The following is a 21691-nucleotide window of genomic DNA, read 5'->3' on the forward strand; positions in this document are numbered from 1 at the left end:
AAGGAAGAAAACAAGTTTTAAATAACTTCCATTCCAACACTTTCATTTTAAAAGCAGAAACAGTAAAAGTTGATATATTTTAACGCGGACCTAAAAACGCGAGCATTACAAATGTTCATGCAGTAATAAAATCATTTAACTAACGATGGTAACCTATCATTTGTTTATTTACTGCCACATCATTTTCTATAACCAGGAGTAGGAGCGCTGATTGGTCACTTTTTTCTTCAGGATCCCCTGATTAACACATGTGTGTCTAAAGTGGGAGCAGGTCAAAAAGCTGGTACTGTTGGCTGTCCTTCAGATAGTTAACACTTTGTGGCAGCTGATTGGAGTTTCACGCTCTTATGGCCAAATATATAAGTCTTAAAAATATGAAACGTTTAAGTTTGAATAAGTAATAGCAGGGGTTAAGAATCAAAAAATGCTTCCAGCATTCACACCAATCATGTTAATGACTGAAAACGGTGATTAACACACAGATTTGTTTATTTATTTACAATATATGTACACACACACACACACAAACACACAAACACAAGAATCTGAAATTCAAATGGGTCAATTATTAACTAATCCATTTTTTAATCAATTGGGGAAAATACAGTTTTAAGAAAGAAATGGCAGGTTGACACACTGCCACTCGCACGCTTCCTCATGGCACTTCATTTATATCTGTGTGGACACGCAGAAATATATTGAGGATTCCTTTGGAGAAACATGGTGGACATACTCAGCATTCATGTCGTTATGTCCTACCGACACAATCCTCCCTGAGAGCTTGTGCAGTTGAATTCTCCGGTGCTGTTGCCGTGGGTTGCTTCCTGTAGCCAGGTGGACACTCTGCGATGCAGCTGTGGTCGTTTCCGGCTAAGGTGTAACCATACGAGCAGGAGCACCGGTAGGATCCTGGTGCGTTATGGCACTGCTCCGCACACGCACCGAGCCCCTGGTTAACAGCACACTCGTCTATATCTGGATGAGAAAAATACTTTTAGGAGAACGTGACCAACCTTTTCTATTATCTTTTATTGTCAAAACTGTAAAACCATGGGGACAAAGTTGCATTACAGAAAACAAACTTTGTTTTGCATGGTGCTGCTTTTTTTAATGTAAATTCCCTTTCTGAAGTTGACTACTTTTCTAAAAGGAAGTAAAATGTCTAATAGTAGGTAAATAAAAGAAGAAAGTAGTGTCTCTCTCTCTCTCTCTCTCTGCTCTGTTGCAAAAATACTGCAGTATTAGTAAAACTGTTCTGCAGCAGTCCTAACATGAATGGGTTAAATGTTGGATTTATACCAATTTGGGAGACAACAAATCACATGTGTTAGGTGGTAACTAGAGTTTAACATTTTAGTTATGTGCTATGGAGACTCTAAAACAAGACTGAGTCTCCAGCCATCATAACGGCTCTGTGAGGTTTCTCAAACTGGCTCAGGGAGTTTGTCAAAAAGGGACTCAACATAATTTATTAAACTAAGGTTTAATAAAGTGTGTGGAGGTGTTGAGGGTGCAACACTAAAAGAAGATGATGCAGGGCGGTAAAATATAGTAATAGTAATGGAACTGCAACACAACAGACAATGAATCCTCAAACACACAGGAAGCAGTTAGAGGGCAGCTGATACTTGTGATGCATTATCCTGTTCTCGTTTTCCAACGAGAAGACGAGCAGACGACAAAGAGACGGCTGTTTCATGTCCACTTGCATAGAGTGACGGTAGTCCAATCGAAGAGGTAAAAAACAACAATACATTAATAATTCTCAATATATTTTCAGAGTGCCTGAACTGGAAAAGGCTAGTTTTGACAACTGAATTTATTTGTTTATCAATTTTGAACGAGCTAAAAGAAATATTCTGTTTCTTAAACATTGACAAATGGATTGGGGATCATTTCCTCAAGCGTAGTCTGCCGGATTCACAACAAAAACAGTCATAAAGAGTCAGTGCCCTCAAGCGCTGATTTAGGAGAGCATTTTCAGTTTCTACCGCAAACCTACAGGGATGATTATTCCTGAAAATCTGCCAAAAGGTGAAAAACACACCGCTGAAAAGGTCTAACGATCACACTCATAACAACTGGTGTAAAACAATAATGAACGCTTATAGTGATTGACTTCAGAGGACAGATAACATTGAGAGGTTAACTGCCTCCGCCAGCCGTGCGGAGGTTATTCATGGTGTTAACAGTGAAATCCTGTGCAGAAGTAAAATATTGCTTTAATGACACAGCTTATTGGTCAAAGGCTCTCTTTGTTCACTGCTGGCTAAAGTTAAAATCGATAGCATTTAAAACAGATTATAGCCTTAGAGGATCCAAAATCCTTTAAACTCGATAAGCTGCTTGGTACTTCCATACTTTGCCCGTTTAATTTCAAGCTCTGAACATTTATATTCTTTCTTTTATTGTTTGAAAACTGAAGGCAGTGCCAGGTTATCGAATGCACAGCCGCATCATTCAACTTTCATATTGCGCTAAAAGAAACACACACACTGCGCACGCGCGCTTCGCCTGTGAAATCTATATTACTTAAATGTTAGTCATAATACTCAATGATAACTAATTAGTATAACAAGCCTGCATAATATGGATGAAGGCAAGCACATCATTCGGCCAAAAGTAAAAAGACAGCGCTCTAGTTCAACATAAAGTTATAAATATGAACATGACCCTCGTCAAACTGGCTGTGAACAAATGATAAACTCTGAGACTAAATATTGCTCATTAGAATCTCCAAACTAAATTATCTCACGTTTAACCACTTCGGAGACATCAGAGCCAGCGGATCATTAAAAGAAGTCCTACCTGGGTACCTGAGGACGCGCTGACCGCCCGGTGCTGGCGAGACTTCCCGGTCCCGCTATCAGGTCCCCACATCTCCGAACATATTTTTAAGTAGGCTGAATCTGGACAATTTCGAAAATGTCAATTTACAGTTGTGTCGTCTCTCTCGTCCGCCATTGTTCCGTGTTGCTGGTGCGAAATGCATTCTGGGATATTTGCCAGATCGAAGGACGGACAAGAAATGGGCGGGGCAAGACGCATCGGGGAATTCCGCAGAATTTGGCTTTCCTAATACAGCATTCTTTGACGTCACGATTTAGTGACGTCTAAAAGAATGTGGCTTTGATGACCAAGACAAGAAAAGTTTGTAAGTAGACCGAAAGCAAATCAAATTGGACATTTTGCATTGGACATAGCATTGAAAATCTTTTGAGATGACGTTCCCGTACGGATTGAAGAGTTTGGTGGAGAGTATCTCAAGAGCTGTACTTCTTGCAGAACCTGCCAACATCCCAGACTTTTTAAGTAATTATATGACAGAGCTTATCAGTTTTAGAAGCTGTCATGCTGGAACGTATCCAAAACTGGTTTCTTTTGACTTCGAAGAGTTCTGGGGTAAGCTATTTAGCTTTAATGTATACAATATGATAATTTATGTTACAATTACAGCTGTTAATGTAGTGCTGAATCCCTTGTACTGATGTGTTTTTTTATTGTCTTTACAGAGAAGGACTTCCTGAAAATAAAAGAGATTCCAGTTGCAAAATCGCCTCAAGTGCCATCTCCCATTGAGATAGATGAGGCTCTCACACCGCTCTATTCAGAGATGGCCTCCTCTGTTCTAGATGTCAAGGTCACCATAACACCCTCTAGAGGTCCAACAGTGACACCCAGTGTGGTTCTCCCACCAATTCAAGTGAAGAAAACCAGAGGTAGCCTGGTCTCTGGTAGGGATGAACCAAAAAAAGGAGGCATAAAGGCAAGAATCCCACCTTTGTCATTTAAGGCCCCGATAACACCCTCTAGAGGTCCAACAGTGACACCCACTCTGGTTCTCCCACCAATTCAAGTGAAGAAAACCAGAGGTAGCCTGGTCTCTGGTAGGGATGAACCAAAAAAAGGAGGCATAAAGGCAAGAATCCCACCTTTGTCATTTAAGGCCCCGATAACACCCTCTAGAGGTCCAACAGTGACACCCACTCTGGTTCTCCCACCAATTCAAGTGAAGAAAACCAGAGGTAGCCTGGTCTCTGGTAGGGATGAACCAAAAAAAGGAGGCATAAAGGCAAGAATCCCACCTTTGTCATTTAAGGCCCCGATAACACCCTCTAGAAGTCCAACAGTGACACCCACTCTGGTTCTCCCACCAATTCAAGTGAAGAAAACCAGAGGTAGCCTGGTCTCTGGTAGGGATGAACCAAAAAAAGGAGGCATAAAGGCAAGAATACCATCTTTGTCATTTAATGCCCCCATAACACCCTCTAGAGGTTCAACAGTGACACCCACTCTGGTTCTCCCACCAATTCAAGTGAAGAAAACCAGAGGTAGCCTGGTCTCTGGTAGGGATGAACCAAAAAAAGGAAGCTTAAAGGCAAGAATACCATCTTTGTCATTTAATGCCCCCATAACACCCTCTAGAGGTTCAACAGTGACACCCACTCTGGTTCTCCCACCAATTCAAGTGAAGAAAACCAGAGGTAGCCTGGTCTCTGGTATGGATGAACCAAAAAAAGGAGGCATAAAGGCAAGAATACCATCTTTGTCATTTAATGCCCCCATAACACCCTCTAGAGGTTCAACAGTGACACCCACTCTGGTTCTCCCACCAATTCAAGTGAAGAAAACCAGAGGTAGCCTGGTCTCTGGTAGGAATGAACCAAAAAAAGCACCTGTATTTCATCTCCCACCTTGTAGGTTTCCCAATGTGACGGTTCCTATTCAACAGCAGGATAAAGACCCTTTGGCAAAATGGAACGATAGACCCATATCACCTGACAAGCCCAATAGACTGAGATTTCCAGCTATTGTAACAAAGGGCACAAACGATTTGAATCAGGCACACACAAGCTTCTCTAACCCCCCATGCCCTCAATTAGCGCATGCTATCCATATCATAGCCTACAAACGAGTGCAGATTAGGTCGCTATATTTAGACCACGGCACGTAGGCCCAGGAGGTAGTAGCGCAGGGAGTCGACCGCCCACCGGATGGCCAGGCACTCCTTCTCCTCCTTTTTTATTCTTGGGCCGCAAAGTTCTTGATGAACCGTCTGTAGTAAACCTCTTTTAGTCTTGGGCCGCAAAGTTCTTGATGAACCGTCTGTAGTAAGCCCCAGAAATGGCCTCACCTTTCTTTTAGTCTTGGGCAGCAAAGTTCTTGATGAACCGTCTGTAGTAAGCCCCAGAAATGGCCTCACCTTTCTTTTAGTCTTGGGCAGCAAAGTTCTTGATGAACCGTCTGTAGTAAGCCCCAAATATGGCCTCACCTTTCTTTTAGTCTTGGGCAGCAAAGTTCTTGATGAACCGTCTGTAGTAAGCCCCAAATATGGCCTCACCTTTCTTTTAGTCTTGGGCAGCAAAGTTCTTGATGAACCGTCTGTAGTAAGCCCCAGAGATGGCCTCACCCTTCTTTTAGTTTTGGGCAGCAAAGTTCTTGATGAACCGTCTGTAGTAAGCCCCAAATATGGCCTCACCTTTCTTTTAGTCTTGGGCAGCAAAGTTCTTGATGAACCGTCTGTAGTAAGCCCCAAATATGGCCTCACCTTTCTTTTAGTCTTGGGCAGCAAAGTTCTTGATGAACCGTCTGTAGTAAGCCCCAGAAATGGCCTCACCCCTCTTTTAGTCTTGGGCAGCAAAGTTCTTGATGAACCGTCTGTAGTAAGCCCCAGAGATGGCCTCACCCTTCTTTTAGTTTTGGGCAGCAAAGTTCTTGATGAACCGTCTGTAGTAAGCCCCAAATATGGCCTCACCTTTCTTTTAGTCTTGGGCAGCAAAGTTCTTGATGAACCGTCTGTAGTAAGCCCCAAATATGGCCTCACCTTTCTTTTAGTCTTGGGCAGCAAAGTTCTTGATGAACCGTCTGTAGTAAGCCCCAAATATGGCCTCACCTTTCTTTTAGTCTTGGGCAGCAAAGTTCTTGATGAACCGTCTGTAGTAAGCCCCAGAGATGGCCTCACCCTTCTTTTAGTTTTGGGCAGCAAAGTTCTTGATGAACCGTCTGTAGTAAGCCCCAAATATGGCCTCACCTTTCTTTTAGTCTTGGGCAGCAAAGTTCTTGATGAACCGTCTGTAGTAAGCCCCAGAGATGGCCTCACCCTTCTTTTAGTTTTGGGCAGCAAAGTTCTTGATGAACCGTCTGTAGTAAGCCCCAAATATGGCCTCACCTTTCTTTTAGTCTTGGGCAGCAAAGTTCTTGATGAACCGTCTGTAGTAAGCCCCAAATATGGCCTCACCTTTCTTTTAGTCTTGGGCAGCAAAGTTCTTGATGAACCGTCTGTAGTAAGCCCCAAATATGGCCTCACCTTTCTTTTAGTCTTGGGCAGCAAAGTTCTTGATGAACCGTCTGTAGTAAGCCCCAGAAATGGCCTCACCCCTCTTTTAGTCTTGGGCAGCAAAGTTCTTGATGAACCGTCTGTAGTAAGCCCCAGAAATGGTCTCACCTTTCTTTTAGTCTTGGGCAGCAAAGTTCTTGATGAACCGTCTGTAGTAAGCCCCAGAGATGGCCTCACCCCTCTTTTAGTCTTGGGCAGCAAAGTTCTTGATGAACCGTCTGTAGTAACCCGCCAGCTCCAGAAACTGCCTCACTCCTTTTTAAATCTTGGGCCGTGGGCTGAATAGAGCACAGGTGTCAAACACAAGGCCCGCCTCAACAGATGTAATTAATGGCTCACTCACTGAATCTAGGACACAGGTGTCAAACACAAGGCCCGCGGGCCATATAAAATGACGTGGCGGGCCGGATGTGGCCCGCGGTCCTTGTCATAGATTCAGTGAGTGAGCCATGAATTACATCTGTTGAGGCTTTTTTAAACTACTTCTCACTAGATTTTTTTTATTTCCTATTTGTGCATGAAAGCACTGTTGAGTATTTTTGTTGAGTATTTGTTTTAAAGTCTGAAGTTACTGAATAGTTATTTATGTTGTATTACATTGTGTCCTTAAGATGCACTTTTTGGTTTATAATTGACTGTAAAAGGGAATATTTCTAACTAGTTTGTTTGTGCATACTGTGATATTCTTTACTATCTCAGATTAAAACGGCACCATCTTTTCATTAAATCAATTTGAGAAGTTGAAAATGTTCCTCGATTTGGGTCTCGGCTTGTCATTCAGGGGTGATGGCCAGACCAGTTGAGAACCACTGTCCCAGACCACATCTGTCACACATGTTCTTAGCAGCTCACAATTATTTGTTGAGTTAAGTTCTTCTCAACTGTGACAAAAAAGCTTTGAACAAAGTTAATATAATAACGTGTGTTTGATCTTTGATACAGTAATGTGGGTTTTAATAAATATAATAAAATTAAATGGATTTATTCCTCCAGAGCATATTGTTAAATAACTGTCTTTGCATTTGATTATTGTTTATTAGAGTGTACAAATATTGTACCTGCATTACTATAAATGTAAAAATATAAATGCAAATTTCTCTAATATTATAAAATAAATCCATTTAATTTTATTTTATTTATTAAAACCCACATTACTGTATCAAAGATCAAACACACGTTATTATATTAATGTTGTTGATCTTGACCTTCAATGGCTAGACGTTTAAGACCAAAATTGGCACAGCCGGGTGAGGAGGCTGCCCCAAACAGATGGACTTTCATCTGGAATGTTGATGGTGGAAACGCCAGGTCACCATTCTCCCACCATAAGAACCTCAGGCAGTCTTGGTCTTTCGGCCTTACATGGAACTGAAGGAACATTCGCTCCACATCACACATAATAGCAATCGGGCCCTTGCGAAACCTACAGAGAACTCCCACCAAGGTATTTGTGAGCTCTGGCCCAGTAAGAAGGTGATCATTCAATGACGTGTCTTGGAATCTTGCTGAGCAATCGAAGACGACGCATATCTTCTCAGGCTTTTGAGGTTGGTATACTCCGTGATGGGGAATATGCCAAGCTGGTTGATTGTTGAGTTCTTCCTCGGGAACTTTCTCTGCATCACCACGAGCAATAATATCTTTCATAAAGTTCATGTAGTCTGAGCAGTATTTCTGGTCTCTCTTGAGCTTTCGTTCCAAGCCTTTTAGACACTGAACAGCACATGACTTATTGTTGGGTAGATTTGGTCTGTCTTGTTTGAAAGGTAAGGGCATTTCATAATGCAGCTTTTAGATTGATGTCCAGTATTTAAACATCCAAAGCACAGTCTCTCACTCTGAATGAATTTGCGGCACTTGTGTAATATCTTACAATATACACATGTTTCTTTCACTGGTGTTGGTTGTGAAAATCTTGGCACCTACAGTTTGGTTCTTGTAAGCCACCGGGGTTTGGTTCTTGATCTTGATCTTATCTTTATCGGGTTCACTTTGTCGTAATGCGTTGTAAGATGTTACAGAGTTGCACGCAGTAGTAGCTTCCATTGACAGGAATGTCACAAAATAATTAAAGCTTGGGAACCTTCTGTGTTCCAGTTGGTATTGTGTGGCCCTTCGGTTCCATCTGGTACTTAACCAGTCGGGTAGTTTGGCAGTTAGTTTTTGATTCTCAATATCATCATTAAGAACCTTTAATAATAATCCATTTCATTTATATAGCGCTTTTTAAGATACTCAAAGACACTTTACATGTTACATTATACACCGTAGACACAGCTACGGGGAGCAACGCAGGGTTAAGTGTCTTGCTCAAGGACACATCGACTAGGGTGGGGATTGAACTGCCAACCCCCTGATTGAAAGATGGACCTGCTAACCACTGACCCACAGTCGCCCCCTTAGACTTTCATTGTGAGCAAGAGCGAATTCACAACTACGTAGAAAGTCCACAAATCTTAAGTCGGCACTCTCCTTAGGGGCTAATTTTGGCCATGCATGTAATTTGTCTCTGAAGGCCTTGGCAATCACAAAAGGCTCGTCATAACGTTCCTTGGGTACATCCCATGCTGCGTGATATGAATCTTCTGAATCAATCAGAAAATAACCTTCAACAGCTTCTTTAGCTGCTCCTCCCACATATTTCGGAAGGAAGAAGATTTTCTCTGCAGTTGGAATATTTTTTCTCTCAATTAGGGTCTGAAAGGAAGACTTCCAATGATTAAACTTGAGTGGATCCCCACTAAAGATTGTCGGCTCTGCAATGGGAAGCCTATTTGCTAATATAGCCTCAGCCAGGACTTTCACAAGCTCTCCCGTGTCGTTTTGAAGCACACTTCTTGTAGCCACATCTCTTCTTTGTGGTTGTGGGTCCTGATACACAGGGTTCACCTGATCAATTGCTTGCTCGAATGTAGGCAGCTCAGACTTATGTGGAGTAAGCCTTTGGTCTGGATATTATAACTCATTTTCATCATAGACTTGAAGCCTTGCTCTGGCTGCATCCAGTCTTTTTAGCTCCTCTAAACATCCAAGCTCTCTTTTCAAGTCTTCTACAGACTTTTTCCTTGCTGCATTCTCTTCTTGCTGTTTCTTTAGGAGAGACGCTTCTTGTCTCTCCTTTTCCATCCTACATTCAGTCTCTTCTCTTTCGCCTTGAAGACGGCGAGTTAATGCATCTGCTTCTTGGTCTGCAACTATCAGCTTGTCCTCAACTTCAAGTCTTTGCAGTTTCTCTTGGTGGCATTCTTGCTCAGCCATAATCTTCAATACAGCTCTGGTAGCTGCATACTCGGCAGCGGCTTCTTGTCTTTTAACTGAGGATACATTAGAGCGAATGTAAGTAGCCTTAGAACACTTGGAGTCCGGAGATGAAACACTGGGAATCGTAGATGCGAATACAGAGCTTGCATCCGGCCAAATCAGTTCCTCCTTTGTTCCTTGAATTTGAGACTGCGCGTTGTGTACAGTGGTGACTGATATACATTTATCCAGTTTGCGGCGCATCTCGTGAGCTGGGCTGTCGATCCTTCGATATTCTTCATAAACATTATTCAGTTCAGATAATTCCCTTTGAATATTGCTGATGTGTTCTTGCAGGATGTTGCTAGGATCCTGTTTTATAACAGATTTTTTAGCCACCGTAGTTAAAGCTTTCCAGCGTTCTGAAATACTGTCAAAGTAAAGTAGTCGCTCTTTTGTTTTTTCTTTCTGCAATTCTTTTCCTTTTTCTGTTAAAGTACGAGCTCTCTCACTTCGTCGAAGCTCTTCAGACTGTAACGCTTGTTGTACAACGCTAGACTCTTCTGTGGGCTCTGTCTCTGCTACTTGTTCTACGAGTGATCCCTCATATTGACTCTCTTTACTTATTTGTGACATTTTTAATTATTTGAAAGTAACCTGTACACAATCAAGTTCAGGGTTCCCACGCTTACCTTGGAAAAAACTTCCATGCTACCTCCTGATTTTCCAGGTACCATATTAAGTGATGATCTATAGGCCCCTGAAGCTTTCCGCCCCCATTCGCGCCCCCCTCCCCTCACACACCCAACCCCCTAGGACACCTGACTACTTACTCGATTTAAAATATGTGCCAGTCAAGTCTACATTGTAAATGCTTAGAGATGATGTCTTATTGATAATATAAATGCATGAAATAATGCAACAAGCTGTAGATGAACAACAATTTATTGAACTGGAACTTTGAGACACATGAGCACTGGGATTGATCAATGTTCTCTCTTCCACTCCTCTCCTATCTCATCCTGTCCTCTTCTCTCCACACCTCCCCTCTCGTGTCCGCTCCTGTCTTCTCTTCCTACTCTTCTCAACTCCTCTCCACTCTTCTCCCTTTTCCTCTGTCATCCTCTACTCTCTTATCCTTCTATCTTCTCCCCTCTTCTCTTCCTCCTCCCTCTTTCCTTCTGTGCCCTCCTGGCTCCTCCCCCTCTCCACTCCTCTTCCGCTCTACAGTCTGAAGATCTGAAACAGAATGTTATTTTGAGTTAAAATTGGTCATCTCCATAAGCTAACATTGTGTTATATTTGTCTTTAGGAGGGTGACCAATACATATTACAATATGTCATACATCCATAAAGGCTATTGCACATACCTCATTGCTTTAACTTATTGACAGACTCTTGCAGCTCTTTGTCTAGAGCTGCCACCTCTTCCTTTTTATCAGCAACCCCTTTCCGATAGGCATTTGATTTTGACAGCAGTGTAAAATCGTGCTTCTTCTCTGCCATGACTGCCATTTCATGTGCTTCTTTCTCCATTGTTTCAGTGCTTGCCATTACTTTTTGCGGCTTTGTTTTCATTTTCTGGATTGGCAGAGCTCCTTTCTTTTCTTCTCTTTTGTGGTTTGCTCTCTCAACTTCTTCTGGTCTTCCAGATACATCTCATATCTTGTCCTTGCTCCTCTGCAGTGTTGCTTGAGGTACCAGGTAACAGAGTACCCCCTTTCTACTGCAGCTTGTCCATGAGACAGCGTGAAGAGACATTTCATGATGTTCCACAGTTCTGCATACTCTTCTTTGCCACTGAGGTATCTTCCGAAGAATTCATCAAGTCTGCAGCTGTAAACAAATTCTTGGAACTTTGTGGTTTGTGTTGACATCGAGTGAGAATGCTTCGTACTGAGAAAGAACTGTGTCACACTCTGTGGCAGGGCACCATCCAGCATTGAGGAGAACCTGAAGGAGTTTCCTCAAACATTGCTGTTGCACTTTCGGTTTCTGTCACAATCATCACAGGGTCAAGGGACCTCGTATGCCGCACAGCTGGATACATGAGAGAACTTCTCTCCATCATTTTCTTGCAGGTCATTGCGAGTAAGGAGACACATTCTTTTTTGAACTCCACGATTTTCACTGGATTTTCCTGGAGCTTCTCAGATGCCTTCTGCAAAGCCTGCTTGGTTGAAAATCCTATGTCCAGGTGTTTGAGTGGGACATGGATTTGCTTCTCTTGGGGGTCCAGTTTAGTGAGCTGGAGAGGTGTCCTGATCTTTGCCAGCTCTTCTCTCTTGAAAAAGCATGACATCAGGCCTGTCAGGGTGCTTTTGGAGCTCCTTTGCAAGATTGCACTGCTTACTTACTAACGTTGATAAACCCAGGTTTACCACACAGTTAAAACACAGCTACTTACGTTTGAGGATAAACTTGCATAAGAAGTTTCACTGTAGATGTCAGGGCTCCCGTGTTGGCTGGGAAATGCATTTATTTGACCCTTCTATTGAGATCGCGAGTTCTCGGTTATTATTCCCGAAGTCCACCAATCCAAAACTATACTTTTAAAGTCCATATCACCAAGTTGCCTGCATCAAATTCCAACATCCAATATACCAGATAGGATGCTAAGAGCATGCTCTACGACATGGGATCATCCATTTCTATCTACAGTAAAAGCTGTTCACATGTAAAGGGTTTTTATAAACTCATCTTAATTTTGTGCTCAATCGTTTCATTTTATTACTATTTTACATATAATCCAATAAAATCGTCCAGGACAACTGTTTTAATTTCTATGTAAGTTATCACTTTTACTCTGTTTCCATGACTTTTCCAAACCTGGAAAATGAACAAATAAATTCCATGTTTTCCATGGTTTCCAGGTACCGTGGGAACCCTGAAGTTGTCTTATATAAGCAGTGCAGTTTACAACAAACATTTTACAAAAATACTCAAAAGAATAGGATATGGTTACTGTCTTTTAAATTAACCCTTCAAATAAAGTAGGCATTATAAAGATTTGAAATGTTACAGAATCGAAAACTTCACTCCAAATGTCAGCTTTCTTAAATGCACACAAGCCCAAAATTCTCTTTTCTTAAGGAAATCAATTAACTATTTTCAATGAAATAATAAATGATCAATATCACTAAATCACTTCCATTAATGCCCCTTAATATCTTGTTAAACAATGTTATGTTATTTGGCTACTACACACAGCCCCTTGCAGTCCATTATATTTTCCAATCCTTGTGTCACCTTTCAGAACACAAACTTAAGTGTCTGACTTACGGACGTCTTCATGAAAAAACGGATGAATTTGTGTGTCCTTTAACAGTGGCTTATCTGTGACTCCGTCTTGACGAGCTGTCTTGCACGAGCAGGTCCGGGAAATCACGCAGGTCCGAGTTCGACTATCACTCCCTCCAGGAAATACACAACACCATAGTTCTTCAGCTACTGATGGATTTATTCGTCTCGGAATACTTCAGTCAACACCACCGTCATCAATCCACCGTCGAACTCGCTGGCTGCACACAACCGAGAGGGAAATGGGTCCACTTAGAAACAACAAATCTTTGAATATCCAACACTTTGTTGTCACTTCTGTAACTTAAATTCTTTAACTTAAATCTTTTAGCGGAGTACAAAACTTCTACCGCTTCACATGTCTTCAACTAAATGCGTCCCAGCACAACATAGGACTTACAAATGGTTCCTATCAAATGTAAATACAAAACATAATCAATATTCAAGAAACAAGTTGTACAAATAATAATATGTAAGCAAGCCTATTAAATAATGACATAAATAATATGGTATAGGTGTGTTTTCTCCTCTCTCACTCTGCTCCGAGGAACAGTAAAGGTCAAATGACACGTGGTGTAGGTCCTTATATATTCAAATCAAGGTGGTCCTTTCATGTATTCCCACATGTTGATAATTAAAACAGTTGTTAAAACAACCCTTGAACTTGGTACAACGTTTGCCGCCATTTTAGGTATAAAGTGGCATCCATATTGGAACCCAAACCCCAAGAGGTTATACGAGGTGAAGACAACAAAATCTGTCCCGAGCTGGAAAAGTACAGAATATGCAACAATATGTACAAAACAGAACTGACCCCTCACAGATTAAGAAACAGTTAAGGTATGGCCCTAACAGTGAACAAAGAATGGTGCGAATATATTGCAACAATCGCACCCCGCCGTGCGTCATCAAGAAGGGCGTGAGCCAAGAGGATGGGACCATCCTGTGCTCCAACTAGAGGACCGCAAAGTCTAAACCACGAGGCTCCTCCAACTTTTTAGTCCAATCACAAATGCTCTTAGAGACTGTATAACCTGCTGTTAGCTCTTAGAAATTCAGTCTGTTGAGGAACACTGTGCTAAAGAGCCACTTCCTACAGACCTGTGTACACGTATTGATTTTGCTTGCTGAATGCTGAATAAATCCACTTTGTTTTTGTCAACTCCAAAATGTCCTCCGGTATCTTTTCTTATCGCAACACACACTACCTTATCTCATGTTCCCGTGCTCTTCTGTCTCATCGCGTAACATAACAATCCTCTTGAGAAGTGCCGCGATAGCTTAGTTATACACGTCATAACCTATTTGGTTTGAATCCAGGTCATGACTTGTCATCCAGTCTCAGCATCATTTGTCCCTCTGGACAGGGAAAGTTAAATATGTCCACATAAACATTTCATTCAGTGGATTTACTTTTGCTCATTGTTGTAGTTGTTTCATGAAACATTAGTGTTCAGTTGGAGATCTCATTTCTTGCTACCTGAGAGATGTAAGTGCAACGTTCACTCTCCTTTTAGCTTTGCTTTTGGTCTCCACCTACCCCTGAGAAAATGATATTCACCAGCTCGTCACTGACTTGGTCTGTACCTTGGTTTTAGTAGATGAACTTGCTGAAACATCTGCCTGGCGTGTCTGGAGAACAACAAGAACGCTGAGCGTGAACTAGAACAGCAGAGCCGGCGGGGGCTGGATCACCGCAGAGTTGGACTGGAATTCTCTGTGGGTTCATCCCAACCAGCAACACATTTCGCCCACTGGCGGTCATGTGATCCTCAGTGGGTCACCTGTTCCCTCAAATTATGAAAAACAACTGTAATGTTGCACAATTTGAGCACAATGAAATGTATCCCCGCTCAAAATAAAACAAAAATGGGCCAATAAGACTGCACGACTCAATATGACTCGTGGTAAGAGAAAGATGTTTTGTTGTGGTATCTGTTTACATATTTATTTACTGTGCACCATGTTCTTCCCATTATCTGCTAATGGAACGTGTTGAGGATCAAAGTGTCTCTCTGTCTTGGACTACAGGAAAACAAGAACATTGTGTATCACGTGTGAACACGTGGCAATATATTGCCATCTCGGGGGCAACCACACAAAACACGGCCCAGCTCTTAAAAACATGTGCCACCGCGTCACGTTTGCATTGCGTTCGTTTATTCTGCACATATTCTTGTGTTCTTGCCCCGTTTTGTATCGTTGCGTGACCTCACAGCACATACTAATTACTGCACTTATAAAAGAGTGGGTTTGGTGACGCTACTCGGGGCTGCAGTGTCTCAACAAAATGTCTCCGGCCGGGGTTAAAATTAGAAACTTTGGGAATATGGAAAGAACACGGCCATCGTTTGCCTCTTCTCTCTTTTTCTTTATGTTTAAAGGGGGTTTTAGCACCAGGAGAGATAGATCCCCTCAACAGGAGATTCTCAACTAACTTTTAATATTCATGTGGATGTTTATAATGATTGCCTTAGTGCTGCATTCATCTCATTGTTGGACTCGATTGGCTTCTGTCAGAGTACAGAAACCCACTCACTGCTTTGGCCACACCCTCGATCTTGTTCTTGCATATGGCATTGACATTGAGCATTTGGAGGTCTTCCCACATAACCCTCTTCTGTCCGACCTTTACCTTATAACTTTTGAGTTTATACTCCTGGAGTGTACACCGTTAGTCAAAAGTTTCTACACCAGATGTCTAACTGACAGTGCTGTAGCTAAATTTAAAGAAGCGATTCCTTCTGCATTTGATTCAATACCACGTCTCAATGTGACGGAGGACTCCTGTGCTAACTTTAGTCCGTCCCAGATTGATCATATTGTCGATAGTGCTACTGGCTCACTGAGAATGACACTAGACTCGATAGCCCCACTGAAGAAAAAGACAGTGAGGCAAAGGAGGTTTGCTCCCTGGTATAACCCTCAGACCCGCAAACTAAAGCAAACATCACCAAAGCTTGAAAGCATATGGCGTTCCACCAATCTGGAAGAATCACTTCTTCAATGAAAAGATTTTAACTATTAGAGGCAAGATTGATGATCTCTTGCCCTCAACCAGTGCCGATCTGTCCTCAAGAGGAGTGGCCTTGGAAACGTCTGTATGCCCTGGTGTATATTTGGATGGCTTTTCTCCCATTAACCTAGACCAATTGTTCTCAACGGTTTCTACTTCTAAACTGTCTACCTGTCTCCTGGACCCCATCCCAACGAGGCTGCTTAAAGACGTGTTGCCTTTAATTGGCACCTCTCTGCTGGATATTGTGAATGTGTCTTTGCTAACAGGCCAGGTACCACATTCCTTCAAAGTAGCTGTAATTAAGCCTCTCCTGAAAAAGCCCACTCTTAATCCAGAGGTGTTGGCTAACTACAGACCAATCTCTAACATTCCCTTCCTCTCTAAGATCCTTGAGAAAGTAGTCGCAAATCAGTTGTGTGACTTTCTACATCAGAATAGTTTATTTGAGGAGTTTCAGTCAGGATTTAGAAAACACCACAGCACAGAGACAGCACTGTTCAAATTTACAAATGACCTCCTAATTGCATCAGATAAAGGACTCATCTCTGTACTTGTTTTGTTAGACCTTAGTGCTGCATTCGACACCATTGACCATGACATCCTATTACAGAGACTGGATCAGTCGATTGGCATTTCAGGTACCGCACTAAGTTGGTTTAAATCCTATTTATCAGATCGATCTCAATTTGTATTTGTAAACGATGAAGCCTCAATGACCATCAACGTTAATCATGGAGTTCCACAGGGTTCTGTGCTTGGACCAATTTTCTTTACCTTATATATGCTTCCTTTGGGCAACATTATCAGGAAACACTCCGTACACTTTCATTGCTATGCAGATGATACTCAATTATATCTATCGATCAAACCAGAGGAGACCAACCAGCTCGCTAAAATTCAAGAATGTCTTGAAGACATAAAAACATGGATGACCTGCAACTTTGTGATGTTAAACTCAGACAGTTATTTTACTCGGCCCTGAACACCTCAGAGATCAATTATCTGGTGATGTGGTTTCTGTAGATGGCATTGCCCTGGCATCCAACACCACTGTAAAGAATATCGGCATTATCTTGTCTCAAAAATATGCAGAAAAGCTGGTTCACGCGTTTGTTACTTCCAGACTAGATTACTGCAACTCCTTATTATCAGGCTGCTCTAATAAGTCTCTTAGGTCCCTCCAGTTGATCCAGAATGATGCAGCTTGTGTACTCACAAAAACTAAGGAAATAGATCACATTACTCCTGTATTAGCTGCTCTGCACTGGCTCCCTGTAAAATCAAGAATCACATTCAAAATTCTTCTCCTCACCTACAAAGCCATGATTGGTGATGCACCATCATATCTTAAGGAGCTTGTAGTACCATATTGCCCCACTAGAGAGCTGCGCTCACTAAATGCGGGGCTACTTGTGGTTCCTAGAGTCCTAAAAAGTAGGATGGGAGCCAGAGCCTTCAGTTATCAAGCTCCTCTTTTATGGAACCAGCTTCCACTTTCAGTCCGGGAGGCAGACACAGTCACCTCATTTAAAAATAGACTTAAGACTTTCCTGTTTGATAGTGCTTATAGTTAGGGCTGAATCAGGTTTGCCCTGGTCCAACCCCTTGATATGCTGCTATAGGCTTATAGGCTGCTGGGGGACGTTTTAGGATACACTGAGCACCTATCTCCTCTTCTCTCTCTCCTTATGGATGGATTTACATCTCTCCATTGCACATTATTAACTCTGCTTCCTCCCCGGAGTCTTTGTGACTTCACATCTCATAGGGTCCATTGATTGATCCATGTATCCTAGCAACAGCTCAGAAAGCTACAGGATGGCTATTTTAATGGAGCGAGGTCTGTTTCCATCTGTGACACAGACACGTCATCCTATTAGTGTGTTGAAATGTCTGTCACGTGACAGAGTGGATGCTATCGCAGGGTGCATATGTCGGACCTCTCCAGCTTACTCGAGGATGAGAAGTGATAATATAAATGCTTATATATTGTTATAATGTTATGCTTTTGTCAGGCTACTCCAGTTCAGAATAACAAATAGAAGATGAGATTTGTGTCTGGGAATGTCTGCTTCTCGAGAATAGGTAGCGCCTTCTCACAACACACCCATATGTCATTGAATAGTCTAACCAAAACGTGGCCTTGCAGGGCTCAGTTCTGTGGAAAGAGAGAGGAGGAGATGGAATTATCCCCCTCCTCGATAGTTCAGCACCAATTAGAAGTTGGGATGATGCATACAAACCTGTGACGAAATCTGTGTATGTAAAGGCCGGGTTTTCCGGTTCTAGGGCAGAGATGTTGTGACTCCCCTGGTATTGCAATATCAGCGTTTTACTTCGCTTGTGATCAGAGAAATAAATCCACCAGAACGAGAGAAGTTGTTGGCTGAATTCTTTCAAAGGCTCTTCCCATGCAGACGATTATGAACAACGCTAACAGAAGGATGATGAAGAATATAGACAGGAATATATCAACTTTGGGCCCTCAGGTAGTTGCTGGTGAAGTGTGTGTTGCTGGAAGTCATACTTGATTGAACTGTAAGTAATGCATTGTATGTGTGGTGGAAGATTTCTATGTTTGATCAGGAGGAGAGTTGTGGTTCAAATATTCAATTGCAACAGAGTCTACGAAGGAATCAAAGTTGTCTTTCCGTTTATTCAAGCTTGCAAGCTGGGAAAAGGGTTCAACAGCCACATATCTCAGTGAGCTGCCAAAAAGGAGATTATGATTTGTTACTCCTATCACTCAGTAATGGTTTTGGTCGAGAAGGTGTTTTTCTTTCATTTCAATTCCCGCGTTACTGAACCAATCCAGACCTTAAGTAGCCCACACACATTCTGTGCTAGTATCGGAGTGGCATCGTTTGTCAAATGGTCGTTCTTGTGATCAGTAGTAAACTCATTTTACTTTCCACTAGTTGCACACGTTGAGTTAGGCTTTTCACTCTCCAGAACATCTCCGCGTGGCTGCAGTATCATCACGTCTGTAGTACGAGAACCATGTGAACCATCTCAAACTCTTCTCTGTCATCCATACTCATGTGTAGATCTTCAGCGGCGGTCTTTCCCTGAGTAGCAATGTCACATCTCCTCGCTCCACGGTAAACCATTTCACCTCATCGGCTTCCAATTAATTGGATTTGTCCTCCGTTGGGTTGCCGTAGTTTTGTATTTAGTATTTTGTGGAGACGGCAACATATTTTGTGTCTCTGCATTCAAGGATAAGGCTGGCATTGTTTTTTGTTTATTAGATACAACATTTATATCACAAATAATTATTAATAACACCAGCCTTGTCCTTTTACGTGTCTGCTGAGGTGTATTAATATGCATGAATGATTGCATGGACTGTATAACTATAGATACGGGCTAAAAGTATCACTTTGTGTGAGAGTGAGAGACCTTAATCACATGTATTGCTACGGTGACACACCTGCATGTGCTATTACTCTTGTCAGTACCCCATATACCTGGTGATGCAGGAGGGACGATTCACTCTCTTAAAGGGGAACTCCCCCGACCCCAAACATCAGAGTCTGTTTACAGGACTTGGGGAGTATGACTGCATAGTGTGGATAAAGTTTCCTAAAGCTTTTTTTGGGGCTCCAGAATGAGCTGCGTGAAGTGATGTCACTTAAGTCAGTGGCCGAAGACGAGATTTTGACAGGAAGACGAATGTGTGGAATCAAAGAGGATATTTATCGATTTTAAACCTTTTAACTGTCCATTGTGAGAACGTTATAGGACTACAAAGCTCTTTAAATATTTTAAGCTCCAAAACCAGGATGACTGCATTATAGTTTACATTAAAGAAATGTGTACAAAGTGCTCACAACGGTGCATTCAACACCATAGGAACGAGAGCCAAGTGCCATCAACAATTGGAAGTGAAACCCTCCTAAACGAACAACTAAAAGTGTTTTTAAGTGATCATTTCTTAAGAAATAATTAGTTTGTGGGAAAAACTGTGCTGAGTGGTACATCCATGACTAACAAGTGTAATGGTGTATCTAAGGAATGTGTTTAAAGTACATGGAGATAAGGTTTAAAATCAGTAAAACGCTCCACTGAATATGTGTAAAAGTATATTTCTGTTCTCTCACCACAGCGCTGCAGCAGCCCCTCCTCCACCCCCAGTGGGATCCTGTCCCCAGTGGGCCCCGGTCCAGGAGATGGACAGCTGCACTGGGAGGACAGGCAAGGCCAGTGGCTGAGGAGACGCAGGCTGGATGGAGCTATCAACAGAGCACCAGTGGGTTTCTACCAGAAGGTCTGGAAGATCCTGCAGAAGTGCCATGGCCTGTCCATCGATGGCTATGTGTTGCCCTCGTCCACCACGAGAGAAGTAGCGTCCCACAGACTAAAGCTGGATTTAGGACTTTGTGTGTGTGTGTGTGTGTGTGTGTATTTATTTAACTCTGTGTTTTCTCTGTAGATGACAGAGGGAGAGATCAAGTTTGCGGTGCAGGTCGAGTCCGTCCTGAACCACGTCCCCCAACCAGAGTACCGGCAGCTGCTTGTGGAGACTGTGATGGTTCTGGGCCTGGTAGCCGACGTGGACGTGGACAGCATTGGCGGCATTATACATGTGGACCGCATCCTGCATCTGGCCAACGACCTCTTCCTCAGCGACCAGGTACAGAGACAGCTGACGGCAAGAGGCACATTTGATTTGAAGGGATGTTCATGTATGTTGACCGGGGTTCTCTCTGTCCTGCCTCTGCTTACCCAGAAGTCCCACAGTGTCAGTGATTATTTCCTGGAGAAGGACCCAGCGACAGGAATCTGCAACTTTTTCTACGACAGCGCCCCTAGTGGCAGCTTTGGCACCATGACCTACCTGTCCAAGGCAGCGATCACTTATGTGCAGGACTTCCTGCCGAGCTCCAGCTGCCTGATGCAGTGAAACAGCTGAAGAGACATGTTTTACAGGGAGAGGATCACCTGGCCAAAGGCAGCAACGCCTCTCATTATCAGCTCATATGATTCATGTCGTACTTGTGAGTATTTACTCTTCAATAAACTCTGAAACTCTCATACACTGATGTAACATCATGGCGTTGGCAGCTGATTTAATTCAGGTCTGAACTGTGAACTTATTTATTTCTTAAACATTCTCAAATGTGTGTTTACAGGACTTACTAATATGCATTATATGTCAATTTACATTTGCAAATATATTAGCACATCTCTGAACTTGGTGGTGTGTGCGTGTGTGTGTGAGGATATTATATAAACAGTTAATTGTCTTGTAATCAAATGTGTCAGGTTATAATTCTACAGAGCTCGGCAGTTATCGGAGTAATACATTCTATGTAATTTGTTCACCCAAATTATTTCCCTCAAATCAATCATTTTTATTTTCTTCATTGTTGTTTTATTTGTATTTAGTAATATAAGTTATTATTCTACTGTAATGGATTACCTTAAATATTTAAGTTATATATCCATCTTAAAAACAATTTCTAATAGTTCAGTGGTGATACATAAACTTGCATTAGCTGTCGTCTTATCAATATAACCCCGTATGGGAACAAGAATCATTGTTTACCTTGAACGCCAAGAGGTTTTTGTCTTTGTGTGTGACACTCCTGAGGTTTTGCTACTGATATGACGAGTCAAGTTGTGGCCGAACCTCAACATATTGATGGTTTCTTCATTTGTGTAAAGTGAAGATACATTTATTACTGGTACGTTGGGCTAGAGGTCTGCTTTAATACTGGTATGTAGTAGGGTTTCATATGTATACTATCTATATATATCTATATAGATATATATATATATGTGTATATATA

At 42.1% G+C, this 21691-nt stretch overlaps 2 protein-coding genes across 3 annotated transcripts; one reads left to right on the forward strand and one right to left on the reverse strand.

The window, feature by feature from the left end:
* Positions 1–471: 471 nt before the first annotated feature.
* LOC117750390 (fibulin-1-like) lies at positions 472–3006 on the reverse strand. 2 transcript variants are annotated; one of them, XR_004611807.1, is made up of 2 exons: positions 2809–3000; positions 472–975 (listed from the first exon to the last, which is right to left on the reverse strand). XR_004611807.1 is itself a non-coding variant. In XM_034561586.1 (2 exons), the coding sequence occupies exons 1-2, from the start codon at positions 2878–2880 to the stop codon at positions 749–751; spliced, it is 291 nt and encodes a 96-aa protein (XP_034417477.1). In that variant the 5' UTR covers positions 2881–3006; the 3' UTR covers positions 472–748. The 2 variants fall into 2 exon arrangements, 1 of the variants encoding a protein (XP_034417477.1); XM_034561586.1 differs by having other exon boundaries at positions 2817–3006.
* Positions 3007–3221: 215 nt separating this feature from the next.
* Positions 3222–20946, forward strand: LOC117751346 (phosphorylase b kinase regulatory subunit alpha, liver isoform-like). Its single transcript, XM_034563155.1, has 6 exons — positions 3222–3258; positions 3513–3703; positions 18944–18997; positions 20005–20241; positions 20332–20532; positions 20629–20946. The coding sequence occupies exons 1-6, from the start codon at positions 3222–3224 to the stop codon at positions 20800–20802; spliced, it is 894 nt and encodes a 297-aa protein (XP_034419046.1). The 3' UTR covers positions 20803–20946.
* Positions 20947–21691: the final 745 nt, after the last annotated feature.

Source organism: Cyclopterus lumpus, chromosome 3, assembly GCF_009769545.1.
Source record: "Cyclopterus lumpus isolate fCycLum1 chromosome 3, fCycLum1.pri, whole genome shotgun sequence".
NCBI lineage: Eukaryota > Metazoa > Chordata > Actinopteri > Perciformes > Cyclopteridae > Cyclopterus > Cyclopterus lumpus.